Here is a 25,027-nt window from a genome sequence, read left to right as displayed (position 1 = left end):
GGGGGGATTTTAACTGTACCCTCGAGGCGAGGGACCGCTCCGGTGCACCGCAGAGCATGACGGCAATGGAGAAGTTGAGGGACCTGGTCGGGTCCTTCGACTTGGTGGACGTCTGGCGAAATCTCCACCCCGACTCCAGCGCCTTTACTTGGGTGAGGCCTGGAGTAGGATGGTCCAGAGTCGACCGCCTTTACGTGTCTCGGGCGTACGTTTCCTGCGTCCCGGCGGCCTCCATGCGGCCGGTGCCGTGTTCGGACCACCACCTGGTGTGGGCGGAGCTCGCTTCGCTCCGCGCGAGAACGGGGTCCGCGTACTGGCACTTTAACAACCGCTGGAGGACGTGCGGTTCCAGGACTCGTTCCGTCGATTCTGGTCCGACTGGAGAAGGAAGCAGGGGGGCTTCCCCTCCTTGAGGCTATGGTGGGACGTGGGCAAGGCTCACGTCCGCGTCTTCTGTCAAGAGTACGCGAGGGGGTCGACCAAGAGGCGGGCGGCCGGAGTCGGGCGCCTAGAAAAAGAGGTGCTCGACCTGGAAGCCCGTCTCGGTCAAGTCGTCGAGGACCCGGCCCTGCGGAAGGTGTACGAAGCTGAGAAGGCCGCGCTGAAGGACCTGCAGCTCGTCGGGTCCCGAGGCGCGTTCGTGAGGTCGCGGATCCGGTTCCTGCGGGATCTGGACCGCGGCTCCCCCTTCTTCTACTCGCTGGAAAAAAGGCAGAGTGTCCGTAAGCAGCTCTTGACGCTGCTGGCCGACGACGGCTCTCTCGTTTCGGATCCGGAGGGCGTCAACAACAGGGCCCGTGAATATTACGGGGCCCTGTTCTCTCCGGAGCCGTCCAGCGAGGAAGCACGTAGAGTTTTGTGGGAGGATATGCCGAAGGTCCGCCCGGAGAGCGGTGAAAATTTAGAAGCTCCGCTAAGCCTGGCAGAGCTGACCGGTGCCTTCGACCGGCTCTCGAGGGGAAAAACCCCGGGATAGGACGGGCTGACCGTGGAGTTCCACAGGGCGTTCTGGGACATCCCGGGGAGCGACTACGCGTGGGTCCTGGGGGAAAGTCTGGCGACCGGGGAGATGCCCCTCTCTTGGCACAGGGCAGTCATCGTCCTGCTGCCTAAGAAGGGCGATCTCCGCCTCCTTAAGAACTGGCGCCCGGTCTCCCTCCTCAGCACGGACTACAAAATCTTCGCCAGGGCGATGTCTGCTCGCCTTGGTGCCGTGCTGGACCACATAATCCACCCCGACCAGTCCTACACGGTCCCGGGCCGGACAATCCACGACAACATCCATCTAGTCCGGGACCTCATCCATCATTCCCAGGAGGCTGGTCTGTCGGTCACCTTCCTATCTCTCGACCAAGAGAAGGCGTTCGACAGGGTGGATCACGACTATCTGCTCGGAACTCTGCGCGCTTTCGGGTTCGGGACGCATTTCGTCGCCTGGATCCGACTTTTGTACGCCGCCGCGGAGTGTCTGATTAAGGTTAACGGGTCCTTGACGGCGCCCCTTCGCTTTAGGAGAGGGGTGCGCCAGGGATGCCCCATGTCCGGCCAGTTATATGCCATCTGCGTGGAGCCTTTCCTGCGTCTCCTGCGGACGAGGTTGACGGGACTGGCTCTGCAAGGACCGGGCGTGGAGGTCGTCCTCTCGGCTTACGCCGATGACGTGCTCCTCGCGGTAGAGGATCCCGCTGACCTTCGGAGGATGCGTGAGTGCCAGGAGATTTACTCGGCCACGTCCTCCGCCAGAATCAACTGGAAAAATGTTCCGGACTCCTGGTGGGTCAGTGGCGGGTGGACTCCCTGCTGGAGGAGCTCAGGCCTTTTGCCTGGAGCACGACCCATCTCCTCTATCTGGGAGTCTACCTTAGCCCCGACAAGGAAGCCTGGCCGGCGAACTGGCAGGAGCTGGAGGCCAAGGTCGCCGCTCGCCTAGGGCGCTGGACAGGACTGCTCCGAGTGCTGTCCTACAGGGGCCGAGCGCTAGTCATAAACCAGCTGGTGGCCGCCATGTTGTGGTACCGGCTGGTCACTTTGACCCCTCCCCCTGCGTTTGTCGCCAAGATACAGAAGAAGCTGGTGGACTTCTTCTGGAACAACAGGAAGCACTGGGTCTCTGCGACGGTCTTGAGGCTCCCGCTTGGGGAGGGCGGTCAGTCGTTGGTGTGCGTCAGCACCCAGCTCGCGACTTTCCGTCTTCAGACCCTGCAGAGATACCTTTACGTTGAGCCCCCTCCTAGGTGGCGTGCTCTGGCGACATATTTCTTCCGCCAGCAGCACGGCCTCAACTACGACACGCAGCTCCTGTTTGTGAGTGTGGGGGGCGTCAGGACCGCCCTCCGGGAGCTGCCTGTCTTTTACAAGGAACTTATCAGGGTCTGGAACAAAGTCTCCACCAAGCGCAGCTCTCCACCGGCTGGAGTGGCGGCCGTCCTGCAGGAGCCGCTGCTCGGGAATCCGTACCTCCACGACCGAGGTTTTTTGTGGCGGTCGGACGGGAGGGCTGTGGCTGGTGAGGTGACCAGGGTCAGGGACCTGCTCGATGGTGGAGGAGCAGGCTGGATGGCGCCAGACACGCTGGCGTGGCACCTAAATTCTGCCAACATCCGCCACGCGGCCGATGCCATCGAGTCGCTAAAAAGAGCTCTGGGCCCCGACTCCGTTAGGTGCATCGAGGAGGCTCAAGCACGTGGGGAGATCCCGTCCGAACTGACCCCCGTCCGGACGGAATTCTTCATTGGCGCCAAACCCCGGAACCTCCCTCGGGGGCCTGCGCCTCACAACTTGAGCCGCCTCGGGGAAATCCCCTCCGTGCCTTTCATTTCCGCGCGGAGGGGTTTCGTGTACGGGCTGCTCCTGCACACTCAACTTTGCCATCCTCGCCGGCCGTCCGGACACGCCATGGCGTACCATCTTGCCGTCCGGAGGAGGCGGGGGTCCCCGATGGAGGGCACTCTATGCGGGAGTCCTTCCACTATTCATCGGGGACTTGGCCTGGAGGGTGGTGCACGGAGCAGTGCCGTGCAACAAATTTTTAAGCCGGTTCACGGACTCCAAGGCCGTCTGCAATTTCTGCGGTCTGGAGGAGTCCGTGTTCCATGTTTTTATTGAGTGCACGAGGTTGCAGCCCCTGTTCCATTATTTGAAGGGGCTGCTCCTGAAATTCTGGCTGCACTTCAGTCCCACTCTCCTGATCTTTGGGCACCCTGTGTGGAGGGGAGCGGGTAGGTGGTAGGGCCTCCTCGTAGGACTGCTCCTGGGCACGGCCAAGGGTGCCATCAGCCGGTCCAGGCAGCGGGCGGTCGAGGGGGTCGTTCAACCTGACTGCCTGCCTCTCTTCTGCTCTTACATCTGGTCCAGGGTGTCCTTGGAGATGGAGCACGCGGTGTCCACCGGTACGCTCGCGGCCTTCCGCGAGAGGTGGGCACCGGAGGGACTGGAGTGCATCATCATGCCCGGCAACCAAATTTTAATTTGATTTTACGTTTTAAAGTTTAATTTGTTTTAATTGCCGGTGCTTTTAGTGTCCCCCTCCCCTTTTATAGGGGGCACTGGAGGAAGAAAAATGTGATTTTAGTGCCCAAAAAAAAACCACAAAAAAAAAGAAAAACACAAAAAAAAAACACAAAAAAGAAAAAAAAAGGGGCCTTGTAAATGTCTGGTGTGTCATCCAGGTCGGGTGGCACCGATTAATGTTTATGTTTTACAGGTAAACTCCAAAAGAGTTTCATGCACAAGGGCCACTGGTGGAGCAGTGGAGGCGTGGCCTATTCAGTTGGCTGAGTGAGCAGTGAGAGAAGGAGCTACCAACTTTGCTCCTGCCTTGGAAGGCCTTGAGAGCCCTGAGAACAGCCCAGGAAGAGAAAGAGGGAGGGGGCTTTCTACAATTCTAATCCATCCAGAGGGAGAGGAGGAGAGCTGCAAATTCAACCACCTTATTACTGCCACAGAGAGTTGGAGAGAGAGGAAAAAGACCATCCAGTGTGGAAGGAGGGAGAAACTTCAACAACCAAAGGTGGGTGTGTTTTGGTGCATTCCCCCTAAAAGACTTTGTTGTATTGGTGGGGGGAGGAAAGAAGACCACTCGAGGGCCGGAACATCGCGGGGGGTGTGTGTGTGTGGAAGTGTGTGTGGGGGGCTTGCTTACAACTAGGCCCCACACACACAATTGAAGTACCCCTCCCCCATTGCCTAGCCTGGGATAGCTGGAGCTCCCTGGCTGAACATTCATTAATCACCCTATTGAACATCGTTGGGAGTGTGTGCCTGTGTGGCTCCAGCTGCCCCAGGTGAAGACATCTTCTCCCCCCACCCGAAGACCACCCCAAAGACTGTGCTTTTGTTTTTGCCATCTGGGGAGTGCATCCACCCATTGCTGTGAGGGGAGACCTGCCCTCGCAGCCTCCCTCTTTCCCACACCCCCTTTTCTCTATCTCTCTCTCTCTGTCTCTCCCCTCTCTCTCTCTGAGAGCCCTTCCTCCTAATTTTTTAAAACAATTAAAACAACTGAGCAGAGGGAGCAAAGCCCCTCCCCAATTGCCAACTAGGGGAGAGGTGTGCCTCGTTAAGAGCTCCTCTGCTCAGTCTTATTAAACGAGGCCAATTAAGACCATTAAGGCCTGTGACTTTGGGGTGGGTGTAGCCCTTAAAGGGACCCCGTGATGGCGACCCCATCCACGCCGGTGGCAGGGCCAGCAAGGACATATGCGCAGGTGGCAACCGCTTCCATGGCACCTCCTGCGCCACACGCTGCCCTGCCACCATTTAGATTAATTACAAAAAAACACGGGGTCAAGAGCTACACTCACCCCACAATTTGCATCGAGGAGTGCGTGCGGGCGATGGCTGGGGTAGTCGGCCCCTCGGCCATTGTCGCAGCCTCCAAGATGTCTGGGAAGGCCGTGTTCTTCCTGGGGTCGGAGCGGGCGGTGTCCCTGGCCCTTGAAAAGGGGCTCACGGTGAGCGGGACGTTCCTGCCGGTGGACCCTCCCGAGGCCACCGCGCAGAGGGTCATCATTTCAAACGTCCCGCCCTTTGTTCCCGCTGAGCTCCTCCTCCCTCACCTACACCAACTGGGGGAGGTAAGGTCGGGGATCAACCCCGTACCGCTCGGCCTCAGGGAGAACAGCCTGCGCCACGTGTTCTCCTTCCGCCGCCAGCTCTTTGTCCGGCTGGCGCGGGAAGAGACGACAGAGGGCAATTTTAATGTGGTGCACGAGGGGACTGCCTACCGCGTCTTTTGGACGTCGGACGGCGTGCGGTGCCATGCCTGCAGGTAGGTGGGGCACGTTCGCAAGAACTGCCCCGCCTCCAAAGCCGCCAAACCACCGAGGGCGGCCAAGGCTGGCGCCGCCGCCACCCCTCCCCCTAAGAGCGTCCACGTGCCGGGAGCCGTAGGTGCGCGGGCATCGCCGGGGGCCTTTGCTTTCACGGCCTCTGGCGGGGGGGAGGGAGAGGTCGAAACATCTCGAGGCGGGTCCCCTCGGTGCGCCAGACAGCTTGAACACCGCGCTCAGCCCAACCCAGTCACCGGCGAGCGCGGGGTGCCCTGAGCCCGTGCCCGGGCCCTTGACCAATACCTCAGAGGGGCTCGGGCGCGGGCAAGAAAAGAAAAAGGGGGGGTGGAGCGGGAGGCCTCGGCAGACATGGCGGTCTCCCTGCCACCGCGCACCCCCAGGTGCAAAAGGAGGCGCCGCTCCGTTGAGGCGGAGGGGGAACAACATCCCTTCGCGGAGGAGTCGGTGCCCGCCGCATGTCCCGCGTCCCCCACCGGCGCCCCCAAGCTGTGCTGTAGGCGCGAGGAATCTGTCCCCGGAGAGGGTGAGGCTGCCCAGCCGCTGCCTCCCGGGGATGGCGTGGAGGATCTGCCTGTCGTGGGGGGCGTGAGGCCAGCGGAGGAATGCATTGCCGCCGGGCCGAGCGTCCCGGGGACTGAGGCGGGCGGGGCCGAAAAGGCCGAACCTGAGCCCGCCCAGCTATTAATCAACTTCCCCCGGGACTCGGTCGACCCAGCAGAAACTGGAATTAAGAATTTTAATGACACTGTACATGCTGGGCCGGAGGGTGGCAGCGGGAAGGGGGAGGTACACCCACCCTCGCCCCCTACTTTGGAGCTGGAGCACTTGGAGGGCCTGGGGATTTATTATGGCCGGGTCTCTCCTTGTTCCCCGGTTCCTGGGGTGGAGGGGGAACCCCTTCCGCTGTCGTTTCCCGACCCAGCACCATTTTTAAAAGAGCCCAGTGGGGACTCCTCTGCCGACGATCCTGGGGGTGGGATCGGGGCAGAGCCAGGGCCGGTTGGAGCGGCCGGGTCATTTGCCGTACCTTGTGCGGTCGATGGGCCGGCTGCTGGCGGCCACCTCCCGGAGGAGGACGGAGACTCGGTGGGGGACGCGGGAGAAGATCTAGAGACCACCGCCAGTGAAGCGGTGGATCTGCTCGCGACCGCCGCTGAGACCCTCCTCATTCCTGCAAAGGAACTCCGGGACTTTTTGGCCCAGAGCCGGGGTCGCTGCAATCAAGCCCGACTGGCCCTGGAAAAATGGTCCGAGCCAGAGCTGATCAAGGGGTCCGTCCGCGCCGCCGCTAAAACCTTGGCCGCGGGCGGGCCCTTGACAAAGGCGCAACACCTTGAGCAGCGCGAGCTCGAGGGACTCCTCGCTGGGCTGCAGAGAGAGTGGAGGTCAACAAAAGACTCCGCTCCCTCCCCCACAATAGGTTAAGGTAGAGGTTGCACTATGCTTTTGCCATGAAGATAACCATAGCCAGCCTCAACATCAACGGCGGCAGAGGGGCACGCCGTAGATTTGACAATTTTTCGCTCCTGAGGGAGGGGAAATATGCGGTGTGCTTCCTGCAAGAAACCCACACCGTTCCGGGAGACGAAGCCACGTGGCTCCTGGAATGGCAAGGAGAGGTCCGCATGAGCCACCTCACCGCCACTTCTAGTGGGGTGGCCATCTTGCTGGGCCCGCATTTTCAGCCGGAGATCTTGGGGGTCGAGGAGCCCGTGCCACGCCGCTTGCTGCACGTAACGGTTCGCCTGGGGGACGTGCCGCTCCATCTCGTGAACATGTACGCCCCTCAGCCCGGCCCGCAGCAAGCGCGCTTCTTCGAAGAAGTGTCCGCTCTTCTTGGCTCCGTCGACGTCGGCGACTGCATTGTCCTCGGGGGAGATTTTAACTGCACCCTCGAGGCGAGGGACCGCTCCGGTGCCCCGCAGAGCATGACGACGATCGAGAAGTTGAGGGACCTGGTCGGGTCCTTCGACTTGGTGGACGTCTGGCAAAATCTCCACCCCGACTCCAGCGCCTTTACTTGGGTGAGGCCTGGAGTAGGATGGTCCACAGTCGACCGCCTTTACGTGTCTCGGGCGTACGTTTCCTGCGTCCCGGCGGCCTCCATGGGGCCGGTGCCGTGTTCGGACCACCACCTGGTGTGGGCGGAGCTCGCTTCGCTCCGCGCGAGGACGGGGTCCGCGTACTGGCACTTTAACAACCGGCTGCTGGAGGACGTGCAGTTCCAGGACTCGTTCCGTCGATTCTGGTCCGACTGGAGAAGGAAGCAGGGGGGCTTCCCCTCCTTGAGGCTATGGTGGGACGTGGGCAAGGCTCACGTCCGCGTCTTCTGTCAAGAGTACGCGATGGGGTCGACCAAGAGGCGGGCGGCCAGGGTCGGGCGCCTAGAAAAAGAGGTGCTCGACCTGGAAGCCCGTCTCGGTCAAGTCGTCGAGGACTCGGCCCTGCGGACGGTGTACGAAGCTAAGAAGGCCGCGCTGAAGGACCTGCAGCTCGTCGGGTCCCGAGGCGCGTTCGTGAGGTCGCGGATCCGGTTCCTGCGGGATCTGGACCGCGGCTCCCCCTTCTTCTACTCGCTGGAAAAAAGGCAGAGTGTCCGTAAGCAGCTCTTGACGCTGCTGGCCGACGACGGCTCTCTCGTCTCGGATCCGGAGAGCGTCAACAACAGGGCCCGTGAATATTACGGGGCTCTGTTCTCTCCGGATCTGTCCAGCGAGGAAGCGCGTAGAGTTTTGTGGGAGGACCTGCCGAAAGTCAGCCCGGAGGGCGGTGAAAATTTGGAAGCTCCGCTAAGCCTGGCGGAGCTGACCGGTGCCCTCGCCCGGCTCTCGAGGGGAAAAACCCCGGGGCTGGACGGGCTGACCGTGGAGTTCCACAGGACGTTCTGGGACGTCCTGGGGAGCGACTACGCGTGGGTCCTGGGGGAAAGTCTGGCGACCGGGGAGATGCCCCTCTCTTGGCGCAGGGCAGTCATCGTCCTGCTGCCTAAGAAGGGCGATCTCCGCCTCCTTAAGAACTGGCGCCCGGTCTCCCTCCTCAGCACGGACTACAAAATCTTTGCCAGGGCGATGTCTGCTCGCCTTGGTGCCGTGCTGGACCACATGATCCACCCCGACCAGTCCTACACGGTCCCGGGCCGGACAATCCACGACAACATCCATCTGGTCCGGGACCTCATCCATCATTCCCAGGAGGCTGGTCTGTCGGTCGCCTTCCTATCTCTCGACCAAGAGAAGGCGTTCGACAGGGTGGATCACGACTATCTGCTCGGAACTCTGCGCGCTTTCGGGTTCGGGACGCATTTCGTCGCCCGGATCCGACTTTTGTACGCCGCCGCGGAGTGTCTGATTAAGGTTAACGGGTCCTTGACGGCGCACCTTCGCTTCAGGAGAGGGGTGCGCCAGGGATGTCCCATGTCCGGCCAGTTATATGCCATCTGCGTGGAGCCTTTCCTGCGCCTCCTGCGGACGAGGTTGACGGGACTGGCTCTGCAAGGGCCGGGCGTGGAGGTCGTCCTCTCGGCATACGCCGATGACGTGCTCCTCGCGGTAGAGGATCCCGCTGACCTGCGGAGGATGCGTGAGTGCCAGGAGATTTACTCGGCCGCATCCTCCGCCAGGATCAACTGGGAGAAATGTTCCGGACTCCTGGTGGGTCAGTGGCGGGTGGACTCCCTGCTGGAGGAGCTCAGGCCTTTTGCCTGGAGCACGACCCATCTCCTCTATCTGGGAGTCTACCTTAGCCCCGACGAGGGAGCCTGGCCGGCGAACTGGCAGGAGCTGGAGGCCAAGGTCGCCGCTCGCCTAGGGCGCTGGACAAGACTGCTCCGAGTGCTGTCCTACAGGGGCCGAGCGCTAGTCATAAATCAGCTGGTGGCCGCCATGTTGTGATACCGGCTGGTCACTTTGACCCCTCCCCCTGCGTTTGTCGCCAAGATACACAGAAGCTGGTGGACTTCTTCTGGAACAACAGGAAGCACTGGGTCTCTGCCGCGGTCTTGAGTCTCCCGCTTGAGGAGGGCGGTCAGTCGTTGGTGTGCGTCAGCGCCCAGCTCGCGACTTTCCGTCTTCAGACCCTGCAGAGATACCTTTACGTCGAGCCCCCTCCTAGGTGGCGTGCTCTGGCGATGTATTTCTTCCGCCAGCAGCACGGCCTCAACTACGACACGCAGCTCCTGTTTGTGAACTTGGGGGGTGTCAGGACCGCCCTCCAGGAGCTGCCTGTCTTTTACAAGGAACTCATCAGGGTCTGGAACAAAGTCTCCACCAGGCGCAGCTCTCCGCCGGCTGGAGTGGCGGCCGTCCTGCAGGAGCCGCTGCTCGGGAATCCGTACCTCCACGACCGAGGTTTTATGTGGCGGTCGGAAGAGAGGGCTGTGGCTGGTGAGGTGACCAGGGTCAGGGACCTGCTCGATGGCGAAGGAGCGGGCTGGATGGCGCCAGGCACGCTGGCGCGGCGCCTAAATTCAGCCAACGAGTCGCTAAAAACAGCTTTGGGCCCTGACTCTGTTAGGTGCATCGAGGAGGCCCAAGCACGTGGGGAGATCCCGTCCGAACTGACCCCCGTCCGGACGGAATTCCCCATTGGCGCCAAACCCCGGAACCTCCCTCGGGGGCTGGCGCCTCACAACTTGAGCCGCCTCGGGGAAATACCCTCCGTGCCTTTCATTTCCGCGCGGAGGGGTTTCCTGTATGGGCTGCTCCTGCACACTCTCAACTTTGCCATCCTCGCCGGCCGTCCGGACACGCCATGGCGTACCATCTTGCCGCCCGGAGGAGGCGGGGGTCCCCGATGGAGGGCACTCTATGCGGGAGTCCTCCCACTATTCATCGGGGACTTGACCTGGAGGGTGGTGCACGGAGCAGTGCCGTGCAACAAATTTTTAAGCCGGTTTACGGACTCCCAGGCCGCCTGCAATTTCTGCGGTCTGGAGGAGTCCGTGTTCCATGTTTTTATTGAGTGCACAAGGTTGCAGCCCATGTTCCATTATTTGAAGGGGCTGCTCCTGAAATTCTGGCTGCACTTCAGTCCCACTCTCCTGATCTTTGGGCACCCTGTGCGGAGGGGAGCGGGTAGGTGGTAGGGCCTCCTCGTAGGACTGCTCCTGGGCACGGCCAAGGGTGCCATCAGCCGGTCCAGGCAGCGGGCGGTCGAGGAGGTCGTTCAACCTGACTGCCTGCCTCTCTTCCGCTCTTAGATCCGGTCCAGGGTGTCCTTGGAGATGGAGCACGCGGTGTCCACCGGTACGCTCGCGGCCTTCCACGAGAGGTGGGCACCGGAGGGACTGGAGTGCATCATCACGCCCGGCAACCAAATTTTAATTTGATTTTACGTTTTAAAGTTTAATTTGTTTTAATTGCCAGTGCTTTTAGTGTCCCCCTCCCCTTTTTTGGGGGGCACTGGAGGAAAAAATGTGATTTTAGTGCCCCAAAAAAAAAAGAAAAACACAAAAAAAAACACAAAAAAGAAAAAAAAAAGGGGCCTTGTAAATGTCTGGTGTGTCATCCAGGTCGGGTGGCACCGATTAATGTTTTATGTTTTCCAGATAAACTCCAAAAAGAGTTTCATGCACAAGGACCCCCAGGTCCCTCTGCACCGCAGCATGTTGTAATTTCTCCCCATTCAAATAATATTCCCTTTTACTGTTTTTTTTTCCCAAGGTGGATGACCTCACATTTTCCGACATTGTATTCCATCTGCCAAACCTTAGCCCATTCGCTTAACCTATCTAAATCTCTTTGCAGCCTCTCTGTGTCCTCTACACAACCCGCTATCCCACTAATCTTTGTGTCATCTGCAAATTTTGTTGCACTACACTCTGTCCCCTCTTCCAGGTCATCTATGTATATTGTAAACAGTTGTGGTCCCAGCACCGATCCCTGTGGCACACCACTAACCACAGATTTCCAACCCGAAAAGGACCCATTTATCCCGACTCTCTGCTTTCTGTTAGCCAGCCAATTCTCGATCCATGCTAATACATTTCCTCTGACTCCGCGTACCTTTATCTTCTGCAGTAACCTTTTGTGTGGCACCTTATCGAAATCCTTTTGGAAATCTAAATACACCACATCCATCGGTACACCTCTATCCACCATGCTCGTTATATCCTCAAAGAATTCCAGTAAATTAGTTAAACATGATTTCCCCTTCATGAATCCATGTTGTACTATTGATTGCACTATTCCTATCTAGATGTCCCGCTATTTCTTCCTTCATGATAGCTTCAAGCATTTTCCCCACTACAGATATTAAACTAACCGGCCGATAGTTACCTGCCTTTTGTCTGCCCCCTTTTTTAAACAGAGGCGTTACATTAGCTGCTTTCCAATCCGCTGGTACCTCCCCAGAGTCCAGTGAATTTTGGTAGATTATAACGAATGCATCTGCTATAACTTCCCCCATCTCTTTTAATACCCTGGGATGCATTTCATCAGGACCAGGGGACTTGTCTACCTTGAGATCCATTAGCCTGTCCAGCATTACCCCCCTAGTGATAGTGATTGTCTCAAGGTCCTCCCTTCCCACATTCCCGTGACCAGCAATTTTTGGCATGGTTTTTGTGTCTTCCACTGTGAAGACCGAAGCAAAATAATTGTTTAAGGTCTCAGCTATTTCCACATTTCCCATTATTAAATCCCCCTTCTCATCTTCTAAGGGACCAACATTTACTTTAGTCACTCTTTTCCATTTTATATATCGGTAAAAGCTTTTACTATCTGTTTTTATGTTTTGCGCAAGTTTACTTTCATAATCTATCTTTCCTTTCTTTATTGCTTTCTTAGTCATTCTTTGCTGTCGTTTAAAATTTTCCCAATCTTCTAGTTTCCCCACTAACCTTGGCCACCTTATACGCATTGGTTTTTAATTTGATACTCTCCTTTATTTCCTTGGTTATCCACGGCTGGTTATCCCTTCTCTTACCACTCTTCTTTTACAATCTACAGACTGTTAAAATCCAAGCTTGGCACACCAGTGAACCACTATTCTGTTTCAGATGGCCAAAGCAATTAATAGGATAAAAAAAGAGAAACTATATTTTTTTCTGGTGGAGGAGTCCAGAACAAGGTGCAGAATCTAAAAGTAGAAGTGTGCCTTTCAGGCGTGATGTTGGAAAGCACGTCTTCACACAACGGATGCTGGAAATCTCGAACTCTTACTCACATAATATTGTCGCGATTAGGTTCATTTCAAATTTTCCAAACTGAGACGGGTATGGGGCCGAGATTCAGCCCCGCCGGAAACGGGGCGGACTTACCGTGTTTCAGCTGTTTTAATCGCCACAATGGGTGTGGTGTATAAGCGAGTGTATAAGCTTACATACATAAGCGAGTTTTATATAAATCGGTCAATATTACAATCCATACCGTAAGACAGAGGAACTCCCAATTCCTCAGAACCTCCTAATTCCCTTATGCTTCTTACTGAAGTGTACTTTTTACCCCCTTACATATGAATAGTAGGAGCATGTGTGCAAAGTAGGTCCATGCAGCAGAGCTTGGTCTCTGGTCGTCTTGGTTAACCCTTGCCACTGGACGAAGACCTAGCTCTGTCAAACCCGTGTGGCGGCTGGTGTGCATTGGCCACCCCACGTTAAAAGAATCCACGCACAGGCATCTTCCATCCTTCAGTATGTAGTTTGGGACCTAGAATGTCAGGTCCTTCATTGAAACACCCGTGAACTCACACCAAAAAGGAATGAGTCGTTTCGAGGGACTGCCTAATACTAATACTATTTTGCCCAAAGAATGATTCGTCCAAGTGCTCCAAAGCACAGTTCCACTTGTAACCAGAAAGACAGAAAGAAATACTAACATTTATACAAAAGCAAAATACTGCGGATACTGGAGTCTGGAATCTAACATTTATATAGCGCCTTTCACGGCCTCAAGATGTCCCAAAGTGTGTTACAGCCAATGAAGTTGTTTTGAAGGCAAAAATATCGCCGGAGGAATGGTCTTTCAAGGTGATAGATAATTTGAGATATAACAGTGTTTGAGGTTAGCAGGGTAATGGGATGAACATAAGCACGGGCCAACCCACACTGCAATGTGTGTGCACGCTCGGTCTGTGCAGCAGAGCTGGTCTCCAGTTAGTCTTGGGTAACCCTTGCCACTGGACCAAGACCTAGCTCTGTCAAGCCCCTGTGGTGGCTGGTGTGCAACGGCCACCGCACTTTAAAAAACCACAGGCATCTTCCACCCTTCACGATGTAGTTCGGGATCTTGAATATTAGGTCCTTCATTGAAACACCTGTGAACACATCCCTTTTTGGCATGGAAGCAAGTCATCCTCGCTTCGAGGTACTGCCTATGATGATGAACATAAGCAAATGTCCAAGGAGGAAAAATGGAGTGAGTATAATTTGCAGTAGAGCTCTTGAAGACAATAGAACAACATAATTTTATGGATGCGGTCATGTATCTTACATTATTATATACAACTGTATCATAACATGCTATACATGACTGTAATAAGATATGACCTGTAACCACCAGCATACCTTACCACCAGGGGTGCACTTGCAAGAGACAGACAGGTCTCAGGCAAGTGCAGCATTCCAGAGCTGTGAAATAAAGGTGCAGGTCCAGAGTGACCTTGACTTCACTACATGCCTCGTGTGAATCTGTACTGAGGGGACAGGACTTTACAGTGGCGACGAGTTATGGGATTACAGAATCCACAGAATGGCGAACAACGGATCAGATGAAAAGTACAATGCGGGAGACAATTGGGAGGACTTTATAGAAAGGCTCCAGCAAAGCTTTGTAACCAAAGACTGGTTAGGCGACGATAAGGCAGACAAGAGAAGAGCCCATCTCTTGACCAGCTGTGGCTCAAAAACATACGCTTTAATGAAGGATCTGCTGGCACCCGAGAAACCAGCAAGCAAGTCGTTTGAAGAATTGAGCACACTGGTAAGAGAGCACCTGAAGCCAGCGAACAGCCTACACATGGCCAGACACAGGTTCTACAACTACAGACGCTGTGTGGGCCAGAGCATACCCGACTTCGTGGCGGAACTTCGGAGGTTGGCTAGTTTATGTGAGTTCTCCGATGAACTGAGGAGAGAAATGCTGAGAGACTTTTTCATTGAAGGAATAGGCCACGCAGGCATATTCCGAAAGCTCATAGAGACCAAGAACCTGACATTAGAGGCAGCAGTACTGGTTGCAGACATTTTTGGTAGGGGAAGAAGAAACGAGGTTGATTTACAATGCAGGTACGACAACTAATGAAATATCAGAACAAGAAGTTCACAGAACTAAACAAGCTGCTACCCCCACACACAGACAAAACCGGGAGAACAGGCTTTCGACAGCAGGCAGAAGCCATCAAGGGCCACAGGAACGGCCGTCCACACCTCATCAACCTACAATGCGAGCAATCAACTACAAACTGAGAGAAGCTCAAGAGAGATCAGTCAGCTGCAGCTCATTCTTTGGAAACTCTTTGAACAATGGAACAGGTCTGTGCTGGAGGTGTGGGGATGGGCACTCGTCAAGGGGATGTCGATTTCAGCAGGCTATTTGCAGAATATACAGAGCATTTGGCCTGCATGTGCAAATAAACGGCAGCTCTCGGCTGGTATACGAATCAGATGGGTCGGAAAGCGGACCAGAAGATGGTGGGGACAGTACCCGGGACACCGATGTACAGCGGGTCAACACGATCAATGGCCGCTGCTCCTACAACAGGACGCCTCCTATAATCATGCTCTCTGTCACACACAAAGGGACAGTGAACCGACTTCCCCTGTGGATTGTCCCCGGAGACCCCCAGCATTGCTGGGGAGAAGCTGGCTGACACAACTAAACTGGAAATGGGATGATGTCCATGCCATGTCATTAGAGGAACGGACCTCCTGCTCAACAGTTATAAAGCGATTTGAACATCTCTTTCAGCCAGGTGTGGGCACTTTCAAAGGGGCCAAAGTCAAAATCTACATCACACAGGATGCGAATCCGATCCATCACAAGGCCAGAGCTGTACCCTATGTGATGAGGGAAAAGATTGAACACGAACTAGACAGGCTTCTGCGGGAAGGCATTATATCACCTGTGGAATTTAGCGACTGGGCAAGTCCCATCGTCCCAGTCGTGAAGTCTGATGGATCCGTACGAATCTGTGGGGATTACAAGTCTACCATAAACAGAGTCTCCCGACAGGACCAGTACCCACTGCCCAGAGCGGAGGACTTATTTGCCACATTGGTTGGAGGTAAACTTTTCTCAAAATTAGACCTCACATCTGCGTATATGACGCAAGAATTGACCGAGGAATCCAAGCTACTCACCACCATCAACACACATTGAGGCCTTTTCATGCACAATCGATGCCCATTCGGCATCAGGTCGGCAGCTGCCATATTCCAGCGCAACATGGAGAGTCTGCTCAAGTCCATCCCGGGGACGGTTGTATTTCAAGACGACATGCTTATCACGGGCAGGGACACCGACTCCCATCTCCGTAATTTGGAGAAAGTACTAAAGCGGTTGGGTCGGGTAGGCCTACGAGTCAAGAAATCCAAGTGTTTGTTTCTCGCACCCGAGGTTGAATTTTTGGGCAGAAGGATTGCCGCTGATGAAATCCGCCCAACAGAGTCCAAAACAGAAGCAATTCGCCTGGCACCCAGGCCCTGGAATGTCTCAGAACTGCGCGCCTTTCTCGGGCTACTCAATTAGTTTGGGAACTTTATGCAGAACTTAAGCACGCTGCTGGAGCCTCTCCACGTGCTACTCAGGAAGGGGTGCGATTGGTTTTGGAGGGACGCCCAGGAACGTGCCTTCAATAAGGCACGCAACCTTCTGTGTTCCAACAGTGTTTTGATTTTCTTTGATCCAGGTAAAAAGCTAGTTCTCACATGCGATGCGCCAGCGTATGAGGTCGAGTGCGTTCTGCAACATGTCAATAGTGCGGGCAAATTATGCTTATGCCTCCAGGTCACTTTCGCGGACGGAGCGCGGAACGGAATGGTAGAGAAGGAGGCGTTCGCGTGCGTGTACGGTGTCAAAAAGATGCACCAATATCTTTTCGGGCCAAGTTCGCATTAGAAACCGACTACAAGCCCCTCATGTCCCTCCTATCCGAGAGCAAGGCAATAAACGCCAACGCCTTGGCGCGAATTCAACGGTGGGCACTCAGGCTGGCGTCCTACGACTATAACATAAGGCACAGACCAGGCACAGACAACTGTGCCGACACGCTCAGGAGGCTACCCCGGCAACCACGGAAGGGTCTGACGAACAGAACTGTGAGAGAGTCATGGCAATCAATGCCTTTGAGTCCACAGGTTCACCCATGACAGCTCGCCAAATCAGAGCCTGGACAGCCAGCGACCCCACATTATCCTGAGTAAAAAGATGTGTCCTAACCGGTGACTGGGCAGAGGCTTACGTTGCCAGCCCCGAGAAATTAAAACCCTTTCACAGGCGCATGCATGAGCTATCACTACAAGCAGATTGCCTGATGTGGGGCAGCCGAGTAGTCATGCCTCTGTGAGGCAGAGAGGCATTTGTCCGGGAGTTCCACCGCGAGCACCCGGGGATTGTTCTCATGAAGGCCATAGCCAGATCCCACGTCTGGTGGCCTGGTATTGACGCAGACTTGGAGCTCTGCGTCCGAAGGTGCACCATTTGTGCCCAACTCAGCAATGCCCCCAGGGAGGCTCCACTGAGCCCCTGGCCTACCAAACCATGGTCGCAGGCGCACGTAGACTATGCGGGCCCATTCATGGGCAAAATGTTCCTCGTAGTTGTAGATGCATTTTCAAAGTGGATCGAATGCACCATTTTAAACTCGAGCACAACCTCCACCACTGTGGAGAGCCTCGCAACCATGTTTGCAACACATGGATTCTCTGACATATTGGTCAGTGACAATGGTCCGTGCTTCACCAGCGCAGAATTCCAAGACTTTATAATTGACCACGGCATAAATCATGTCAAGACGGCACCGTTCAAGCCGGCCTTCAACGGCCAGGCGGAGAGAACAGTGCAAATCATTAAACAAGGCATGCTTAAAATCCAAGGTCCCACGCTGCAGGGTCGCCTGTCGCGACTGCTGCTGGCATACAGATCTCATCCGCACTCATTGACTGGGATCCCCCCCGCGCAACTGTTGATGAAAAGGACTTTAAAAACAAGGCTCTCATTAATCCTCCCAGACATGCACGAAATCGTTGAGGGAAAGCGACGTAAGCTGACTGAGTACCATGACAGAAATTCGAGGGGGTGATGGAATGAGACAGGGGACAAAGTGTTTGTACTAAACTATGGCAGGGGTCCCAAATGGCTTGCAGGGACAGTAACGGGCAAGGAAGGAAACAGGCTACTGGTAGTACAAATGGACAATGGCAAAACCTGCCGGAGGCATGTAGACCACATCAAAAGCAGATTTACCAACAAAACTGCGGAACCAGAGGCAGACTACAATGTGGAACTCGCACCACACCTGGTGGACAGACAACCTGAGGGAAAGGCAATCCCAACAGACAGCCCAGGCGAGTCAACAACAATCACACCATTCGAAACAGACAGCCCAGGCGAGATACCAGCAACCACACCCAAAGAAAAACAGACACCAAGGCAAACAACTGAACCACAACTCAGACGCTCCACACGAGAGCGTAGACCACCTGAGAGACTGAACCTATAAAGACAATAAGACCTTGGAGGAGGGTGATGTCATGTATCTTACATTATTATATATAACTGTATCCTAACATGCTATACATGACTGTAATAAGATATGACCTGTAACCACCAGTATACCTTACCACCAGGGGTGCACGTGCAAGAGACAGGTATATAAGGACAGGTCTCAGGCAAATGCAGCATTCCAGAGCTGTGAAATAAAGGTGCAGGTCCAGAGTGACCTTGACTTCACTATATGCCTCGTGTGAATCTGTACTGAGGGGACAGGACTTTGATAGGCTCACATGATCACATGACCTGATTGCCGATTGGTCCCCTTGGAGGATCAGCCTTTCTCAGCTGTCTGCACTGACTTAGACTTACAGTACAAATTTACCAACACAATGCAGCAAAGGCGATGAGCTCACAGCAGATCCTAACCATTCAAATGGTAAAAGTATTTCAGTGGGATTTTTGGCACTTAACATTGCAATTAAAATGGTGGCATATTTAGGATTCTTTGTTCTTTCAAAGTGCTACTGTAGATGTTTTGTCAAGGCAACATGATGGCTTTTTAATGAATGGATAACATCCACTTTGAGTATCTTCTTAAAAATTAAAAGATTCAGTTTAAAAATAAATTGGACAAGATATTACATTTTTTGTCAGTACGTCAGTCATCATGAGCTTCTTTGCCATACGATCTTGAAGATTTGAGTTCGTGGAAAACATTGTCCAAAAAGGTTAGCTTTCTCTTTAGGGATGCTCGCAAAGAAAGGCAGGGTGGAAAGGATGATTCAGAACTTGCAGTTGAAATGGCACTAACAATGACGTCAGAAAAGACCCGGGAACGGTCCATGTTTGCATCACCGACATCAAAAGATGTTAAGCCTGCCTGCTGAAGCTGTATTTATTTCTAGGGTATGAACGGGATAAAACTGAGCATATTTTGGCCGACGTAAGGTACTGAGCAATCTCCTTTGCCTAGTGTTTGTGCAGAAACGTCAGTTGGCTGTCTGTAACCCAATCTACGCTAAACTGATGGTGTTAATTGAACTAGTTTCTGAGTGCTCAGTGATTGGAGGAGAAGGATCAAGTAGTGCCAACCTTTAATGAGAATCTAGCATCAGCATTTCCAATGCTCAAGGCATGTTCTTTGAGATGACGGAGTGCAGACTAAGCAGTCCTGGGACTTGCGTGTCAAAGAAAGACAACTGAGGTGCTTCTTATCTCTCACTCAGAATGTTCAGCAACAAGGTTTTCAATTGTCAAAACCTCGGGCTTGACTTCAACTGAAGCAAAGCTTCAAAGCAGTTATGATTGACTTTAATGGCCCAGAAATCGCGTCCTCCCCGTGTCCATACAGAGTGTCTACTGACCTGGGAAGACATCGGAAAAGCCGGTTTTCAGCGTACAATGCACATGCGCTGAAAACCGGCTTTTCCGATCTGTCAAGCTGGAGCTCGACAGATGATCCACAGATCGGGAGCGAGGACATTTGCAAGGGCAAGATTGCGGTATTTACCCATATCTTACCCAGCAAATGTCAACAAAATTCTTGCGCCTGAAAAAGCAGGCACATAGCCTACTTTTATAGTCGTAAGAGTTTAAAAATATACACAAATATAATCAAATTAAATAAACACATTTTATTGTTAAAATCTCTGCCCACTAAGGCAAGTTTATTTTTAATCCGAATTACAAAACTTAAAAAAAGCATTGGAAAAATATTGTTTTTTTCTAAGGCATTTATTAACTTTAATTTCAATTAATTTTAATTATGTGAGGTCTGTTTTTTTATTTTTTATTAGTGTGTTTTTTTATTCCATTAATAGCAACGAGAACTTCGAGGTGCGGCGTTCCCATTGCTATTAATGAGAGAGCTGTGGAATACTGTACCTGATTGGCTGAGCAGTCACACGTGACTGCATCTTCTGCGTAGGAACCCTCCAGACAGGAGCACGCTTCACAGCACGGGAAGAGAAGGCCTCCCCAACAGAATCGCAGGCTCCTTCTGGACCACGAGGTAATTTCGTAGAAATATTTCAGGTTGGAGGCAATTTCCCCTGGGAAGCCTCCAACTGCAATTTCCGGGCCAATATCTTTCTCAGTGCATTCATTTTAATGAATGTATTTACAAACAACTTGCATTTATATAGCGCCTTTTAATGCAGTAGAGCATCCCAAGATGCTTCACAGGAGTGTTATCAAACAGAAGTTGGCACCGAGCCACATAAGGAGATAATGGGACAGATCTCTTGGTCAGAGATAGATTTTACGCAGCGTCTTAGAGGAGGAGGGAGAAGGTCTAGGGTGGAATTTCCAGTGCTTTGGGCCTGGGCAGCTGAAGGCACGGCCGGAAATGGTGGAGCGATGAAAATTGGGGATGAGCAAGAGGCCAGAATTGAAGTGCAGAATTCTCGGAGGGTTGCAAGGTTGACGGAGATTACAGAGATAGGGAAGTGTGAGGTCATGGAGGGATTAGAATTCAAGGATGAGTGTCAGACTGGGAGCCAATGTAGGTGATGGGTGTCGGGTGATTTCTTAGAACGACTGCAGAGGAAATGTCGGAGTAGATGTTGAGTGGGACTCACTGATCACAATGGGTGGCCAACTAAACCAGCAGTGAAAAGAAATGGGTTTTTAAAAAATCAATAGTGAGAAAGAAATTAATGTGAAGGATGGTTGAAAAAAGACACTGGGCAGAGTATGGGAATGATAAATAGCAGACTGTGCAAGTCACCGGGAGCAATGCCTATAATAAGTTACACCAGTCAAATGAGCATTCAATAACTGCAGATATGAGCAAAGGAATCACACTAAATACACATTAATTAAACACTTTGGGCTGGAAATTCCCCAACCTTGCACCGGGTTTTTCGGCAATACTTCGCCGTTTTTGGCGGGAAATTTCCTGAAGTCTTGCGCCGGCGGTTTCGAAATACCGCTGGGGCGTGGACCGCCAGCGTGCAAGACTGGAAAAAGCACTTTCGCCCGATATTTGTCTTAGCGGTGACCCGTAGATGGGTAAAAAAAAAAACGGCGAGGAAAAGCCTGTCGGAGGAGTCCTTGGAACAGGAGTAGGTATGAAACCCTGCAAAAAGGCAAGTTTAAGTTTTTATTTTTAAATTCTTTTGCAGCGATTCACTAGAAAAGGGTCTTGTGAATGTTTTGTGATTGGAAAAAAAACCCTTCCCTAGGCCCAACTCGCAGTGGTATCGGCCCCGTAGAAAACTTGCAATAAATTTGCGGTTTGCACCGCAAATCTTCGTGCTACACCGAATTTTCCCGCCGGGTGCTTTTTTTTCCCATTTTCCCGAATGTTCAACTCAAAATTATAGCAGAGTCATAGTGGGTATTTTCTGCCCAAAAAACCTCTGACACAAAACCGAATTTCTAGCCCAAGGGTTATGTTTTTAATTCTCTGCGATTATGGAGAAACTTCTTCACCCAAAGAGTGGTAAGAACATGAAATTCTCTACCACAAGGAGTAGTTGAGGCGAATAGCAGAAAATACATTCAAGGGGAAACTGGATAAGTGCATGAGGGAGAAGGGAATAGAAGGATATGCTGATGGGATGAGATGAAAAGTGAGAGGAGGCTCGTGTGGAGCATAAACACTGGCATTGGCCTGTTGGCCCGAATGGCCTGTTTTTCTGTGCCTATATAAGTATCCCCTGTCTTCTACCAATATAGCTTTTAGGTTAGTCTCCAGGCGATATATGAGAATAAATTTTTCATTGGAGTGAAATTTTGGCTCAGTGGCATCATTCCCATATCTGGCTCAGAAGGTTCAGGGTTCAAATCCTGACGAAGACTGTCCCGGCTTGGAATTCTGGGTTGACATCCAGCAGGATACTCGCGTCCGGTGAGTGTGGGCGTGGGTGGCCCCACTTCTCCTCACTGTATCGGAGGGCGGGAGCCCATAAAACTATACTAGCAACTAATGGCCCCTGTTTTTATTAGGGTGCGGAACTCCCTTACGGGGCTGCGTGGCCCATTCAAAATACCGTGCATGCGTGGGTTCTCGCATTGAAATAGCCTGCCGCGCGGGAGGTCCTGAGAGCTAAAGGAAACATTTATAGCTACCCGATCAGCTGGAATAGAGATGGTTACGGCCATGGAAGGGGCATTCACGTCGCAGCCTGTTAATCAGCCGGGAATCCTTGCACTACTTCACACTGTTCTTCCAAAGAGAGTGAAGATAGGAAAAAGGCAAGACATCTTAGCCTGTTTGATAACCTGCTTGAGGATTATTTTCCCCCGCACATAGTTGCAACTTTTGTTATCATGTTTTGCTTTGCAAACCACTGCATTGGGCAAAAATTCTATCTCGTCAACCTTGCTGGTGCCTAGTATTAGCGGCCTTGGCCTCTCAATTCACTTTCCCAGTTAAGAATAGCTTCAACTAAAGACCGACATGGCAGTGCAAACTTCTTTATAATAATAGTAAGGCTTGCAGGCTATGAAAAGGTTCGATAGGGTAGACGTAGAGAAGATGTTTCCACTTGTGAGGGAATCCGAAACTAGAGGCCAGAAATAGTCACTCATAAATTCAATAAGGACTTCAGGAGAAATATCTTTACCCAGAGAGTGGTTAGAATGTGGAACTCGCTACCACATGGAGTAGATGTAGTGAATAGCATAGATGCATTTAAGGGGAAGCTAGATAAAACACATGACGTAGAAATGAATTACATAGAATGGCATAGTGGCCCAACTCCACACGAAGCTCCTCCCACCGCTCTTCATCCAACCCTATCAGCATATCCTTCTATTCCTTTCTCCCTCATGTGTTTATCTAGCTTGCCCTCAAAGGCATCTGTGCAATTTGCCTCAACCACTTCATGCAGTAGCAAGGAATAGAAGGTAATGGTGAGAGGAGGCTTGTGTGGAGCATAAACAATGCATGGACCTGTGGGGCCGAATGGCCTGTTTCTGTGCTGTATATTCTGTGTAATTTTATGTAAATCCAAAAAAGCAATTAAGAATGTACTATTGGATCACATCACAGTCTGAGCATCTGACATGTAAACAAACTAATCACATTTCTTGTACCTTTGGATACTGTTTAACCGGAATCAGCACTCTTTCAGCTAACTTAATGTTTTTGTTGCTGATAACATCAAGGTATTGCTTCTCTTCCTTTTTTGTGTCGCTGTCCTGGAATTGTTCAATTTCTGTAAAGAGATCAAAATACATCAAATTTAATGAAGCAATTGGCGAGGTAATTAAAATGTCGATTCGATAAACGACTTGCTGCTTCATTCAAAGGCCGACCAATTCCATTTTCTCTTGCGGTACACAATTTCACAAATGCATTCCCTTTTTTATTTCCCATTAAAATTTACAATACACGGATCGAGGGCTGAGGGGGGAGTTGTGATCATTTTCCTTCAAATAGTCACGGCACAGTACTCACAATAAAGATATTGGCCCTGAAATTGCAGTCGGTGGTGTAGCTAACTGGTACGTTGCCGACCTCTGAACCAAACCCGCACTTACCTGGTGCAGTCCCCAAGCGCAAACTTGCTTTGAAATGCACTGTTGTGCGTGAGTGTACCTGGGATCAGGTGGGGCGATGCTCTTTTCACTAGCCAATCAGGAGACATAGAAAGCCCCGGGTATTACAATTTGTAAATTAAATGGTGTGACACTAATTATATATTTTTTGACAAGTACAGTACTTGGCTTTAAAAAGCACAGGGAATATTTTGGAGTAAGTACAGTTATTTACTATAAGACTTTGCAAGATTGAAAGAAAATATTAAAACTATCTCATCCCTCAAATCGAGCTTTCACAGCTGCTTGGTTGGTTCTTTTCTGTGTTTGTTTTGAATTATTATGGCCCTGAAATTGCAATTTTCTCATCTCCCCCGCCCCCCAACCTGTGCCTGTTTGCACCAGCTGCAACATTTTCCAGCGTAATTGATGCGCAGTTGGTGGGCAGTTAGCCGAACTTTTCACCAACAATGAGGATTTGAATGTCACAGCGGATCATCTTTCTATTTGAAACTTGACAGATTGCAAGTTCGGGACTTAGCACGAACTTCAGGCCAATACCTAACTTTTCATTGTGATGCAAATACTTGTGGGTAGATTTTCCATTGCTGTGGCAACTGTACAATCATAGAATTATAGAATGAACAGCATAGGAGGCCATTAGGCCCCTCGTGTCTGTGCCAGCTCTTTGAAAGAGCTCCCCAATTAGTCCCACTCCCCTGCTCTTTCCCCACAGCCCTGCTATTTTTTTCCTCTTCATGTGTTTATCCAACTCCCTTTTGAAAGTTATCATTGTGTCTGCTTCCACCACTCTTTCATCCCATCTCTGGCTCGTTAACCAATTACCTTAAATTTGTGTCTGCTGGTGACCAACTCTTCTGCTAATCCAGTCAGATTCTCCCAGGATTAAAATAACTTAATATTCATGGTAACCTGCTGGCCTAGTTTGGGCCTCCTGATACCAGGCCCTAGAGGCTTAAATTATGAGGCCAGGTTGCATAAACTGGGCTTGTGTTCCCTTGAATATAGAAAATTGAGGGGTGATCAAGATGTTTAAAATGTTAACAGGATTCAATAGGATAGATAGAGAGAATCTATTTCCACTGGTGGGGAATCAAGAACAAGGGGCTGGAGTTGGGGTGGCAGACCAGGAGAAGCACCATGAGATCTCAGAGCCAATATCTCGAAACTACAGCTTTAAGAACTCAGTTCCTGATAGCCCAGAATGTTCTTCATCGGCCATTTTGCATAAAGTTACATAGAATATACAGCACAGAAACAGGCCATTCGGCTCAACTAGTCTGTGCTCGCATTTATAATCCACACTAGTCTCCTCTGAGTCCATCTACCTCATCTTAGCATTCCAACCATGCTCTGAGTAAAGACAGTTCTCCTTATTGGATTTATTAGTAACTATCTTCTATTTATGGCCCCTAGTTTTGGATTCTTCCACAAGTGGAAACATTCTCTCTGCATCTACCCTGTCCAACCTGTTCATAATTTTTAAGACCTCCATCAGGTAGGTCACCTCTAAGTCTTCTCTTTTCTAAAGAAAAAAACCTTTTCAATCTTTCCCGATAGCTACAATCTCTCAGTTCT

The 25,027-nt window shown here is 52.0% G+C and overlaps 1 protein-coding gene across 1 annotated transcript in view; it reads right to left on the bottom strand.

Annotated features, from left to right (window-relative positions):
- The window catches only part of LOC139266573 (KH domain-containing, RNA-binding, signal transduction-associated protein 2-like), a 471,278-nt gene that overhangs the window by 424,376 nt on the left and 21,875 nt on the right, over nucleotides 1–25,027 (bottom strand). The window contains exon 3 of the mRNA XM_070884167.1: nucleotides 22,985–23,106. Coding sequence (XP_070740268.1) covers nucleotides 22,985–23,106 — 122 coding nt within the window. The remainder of the gene's footprint in view (nucleotides 1–22,984; nucleotides 23,107–25,027) is intronic.

Source organism: Pristiophorus japonicus, chromosome 7 (assembly GCF_044704955.1).
Source record: "Pristiophorus japonicus isolate sPriJap1 chromosome 7, sPriJap1.hap1, whole genome shotgun sequence".
In the NCBI taxonomy this organism is placed as follows: domain Eukaryota; kingdom Metazoa; phylum Chordata; class Chondrichthyes; family Pristiophoridae; genus Pristiophorus; species Pristiophorus japonicus.
The sequence above is the reverse complement of the archived record's forward strand: the minus strand, read 5'-3'. Positions and strand labels throughout refer to the sequence as shown.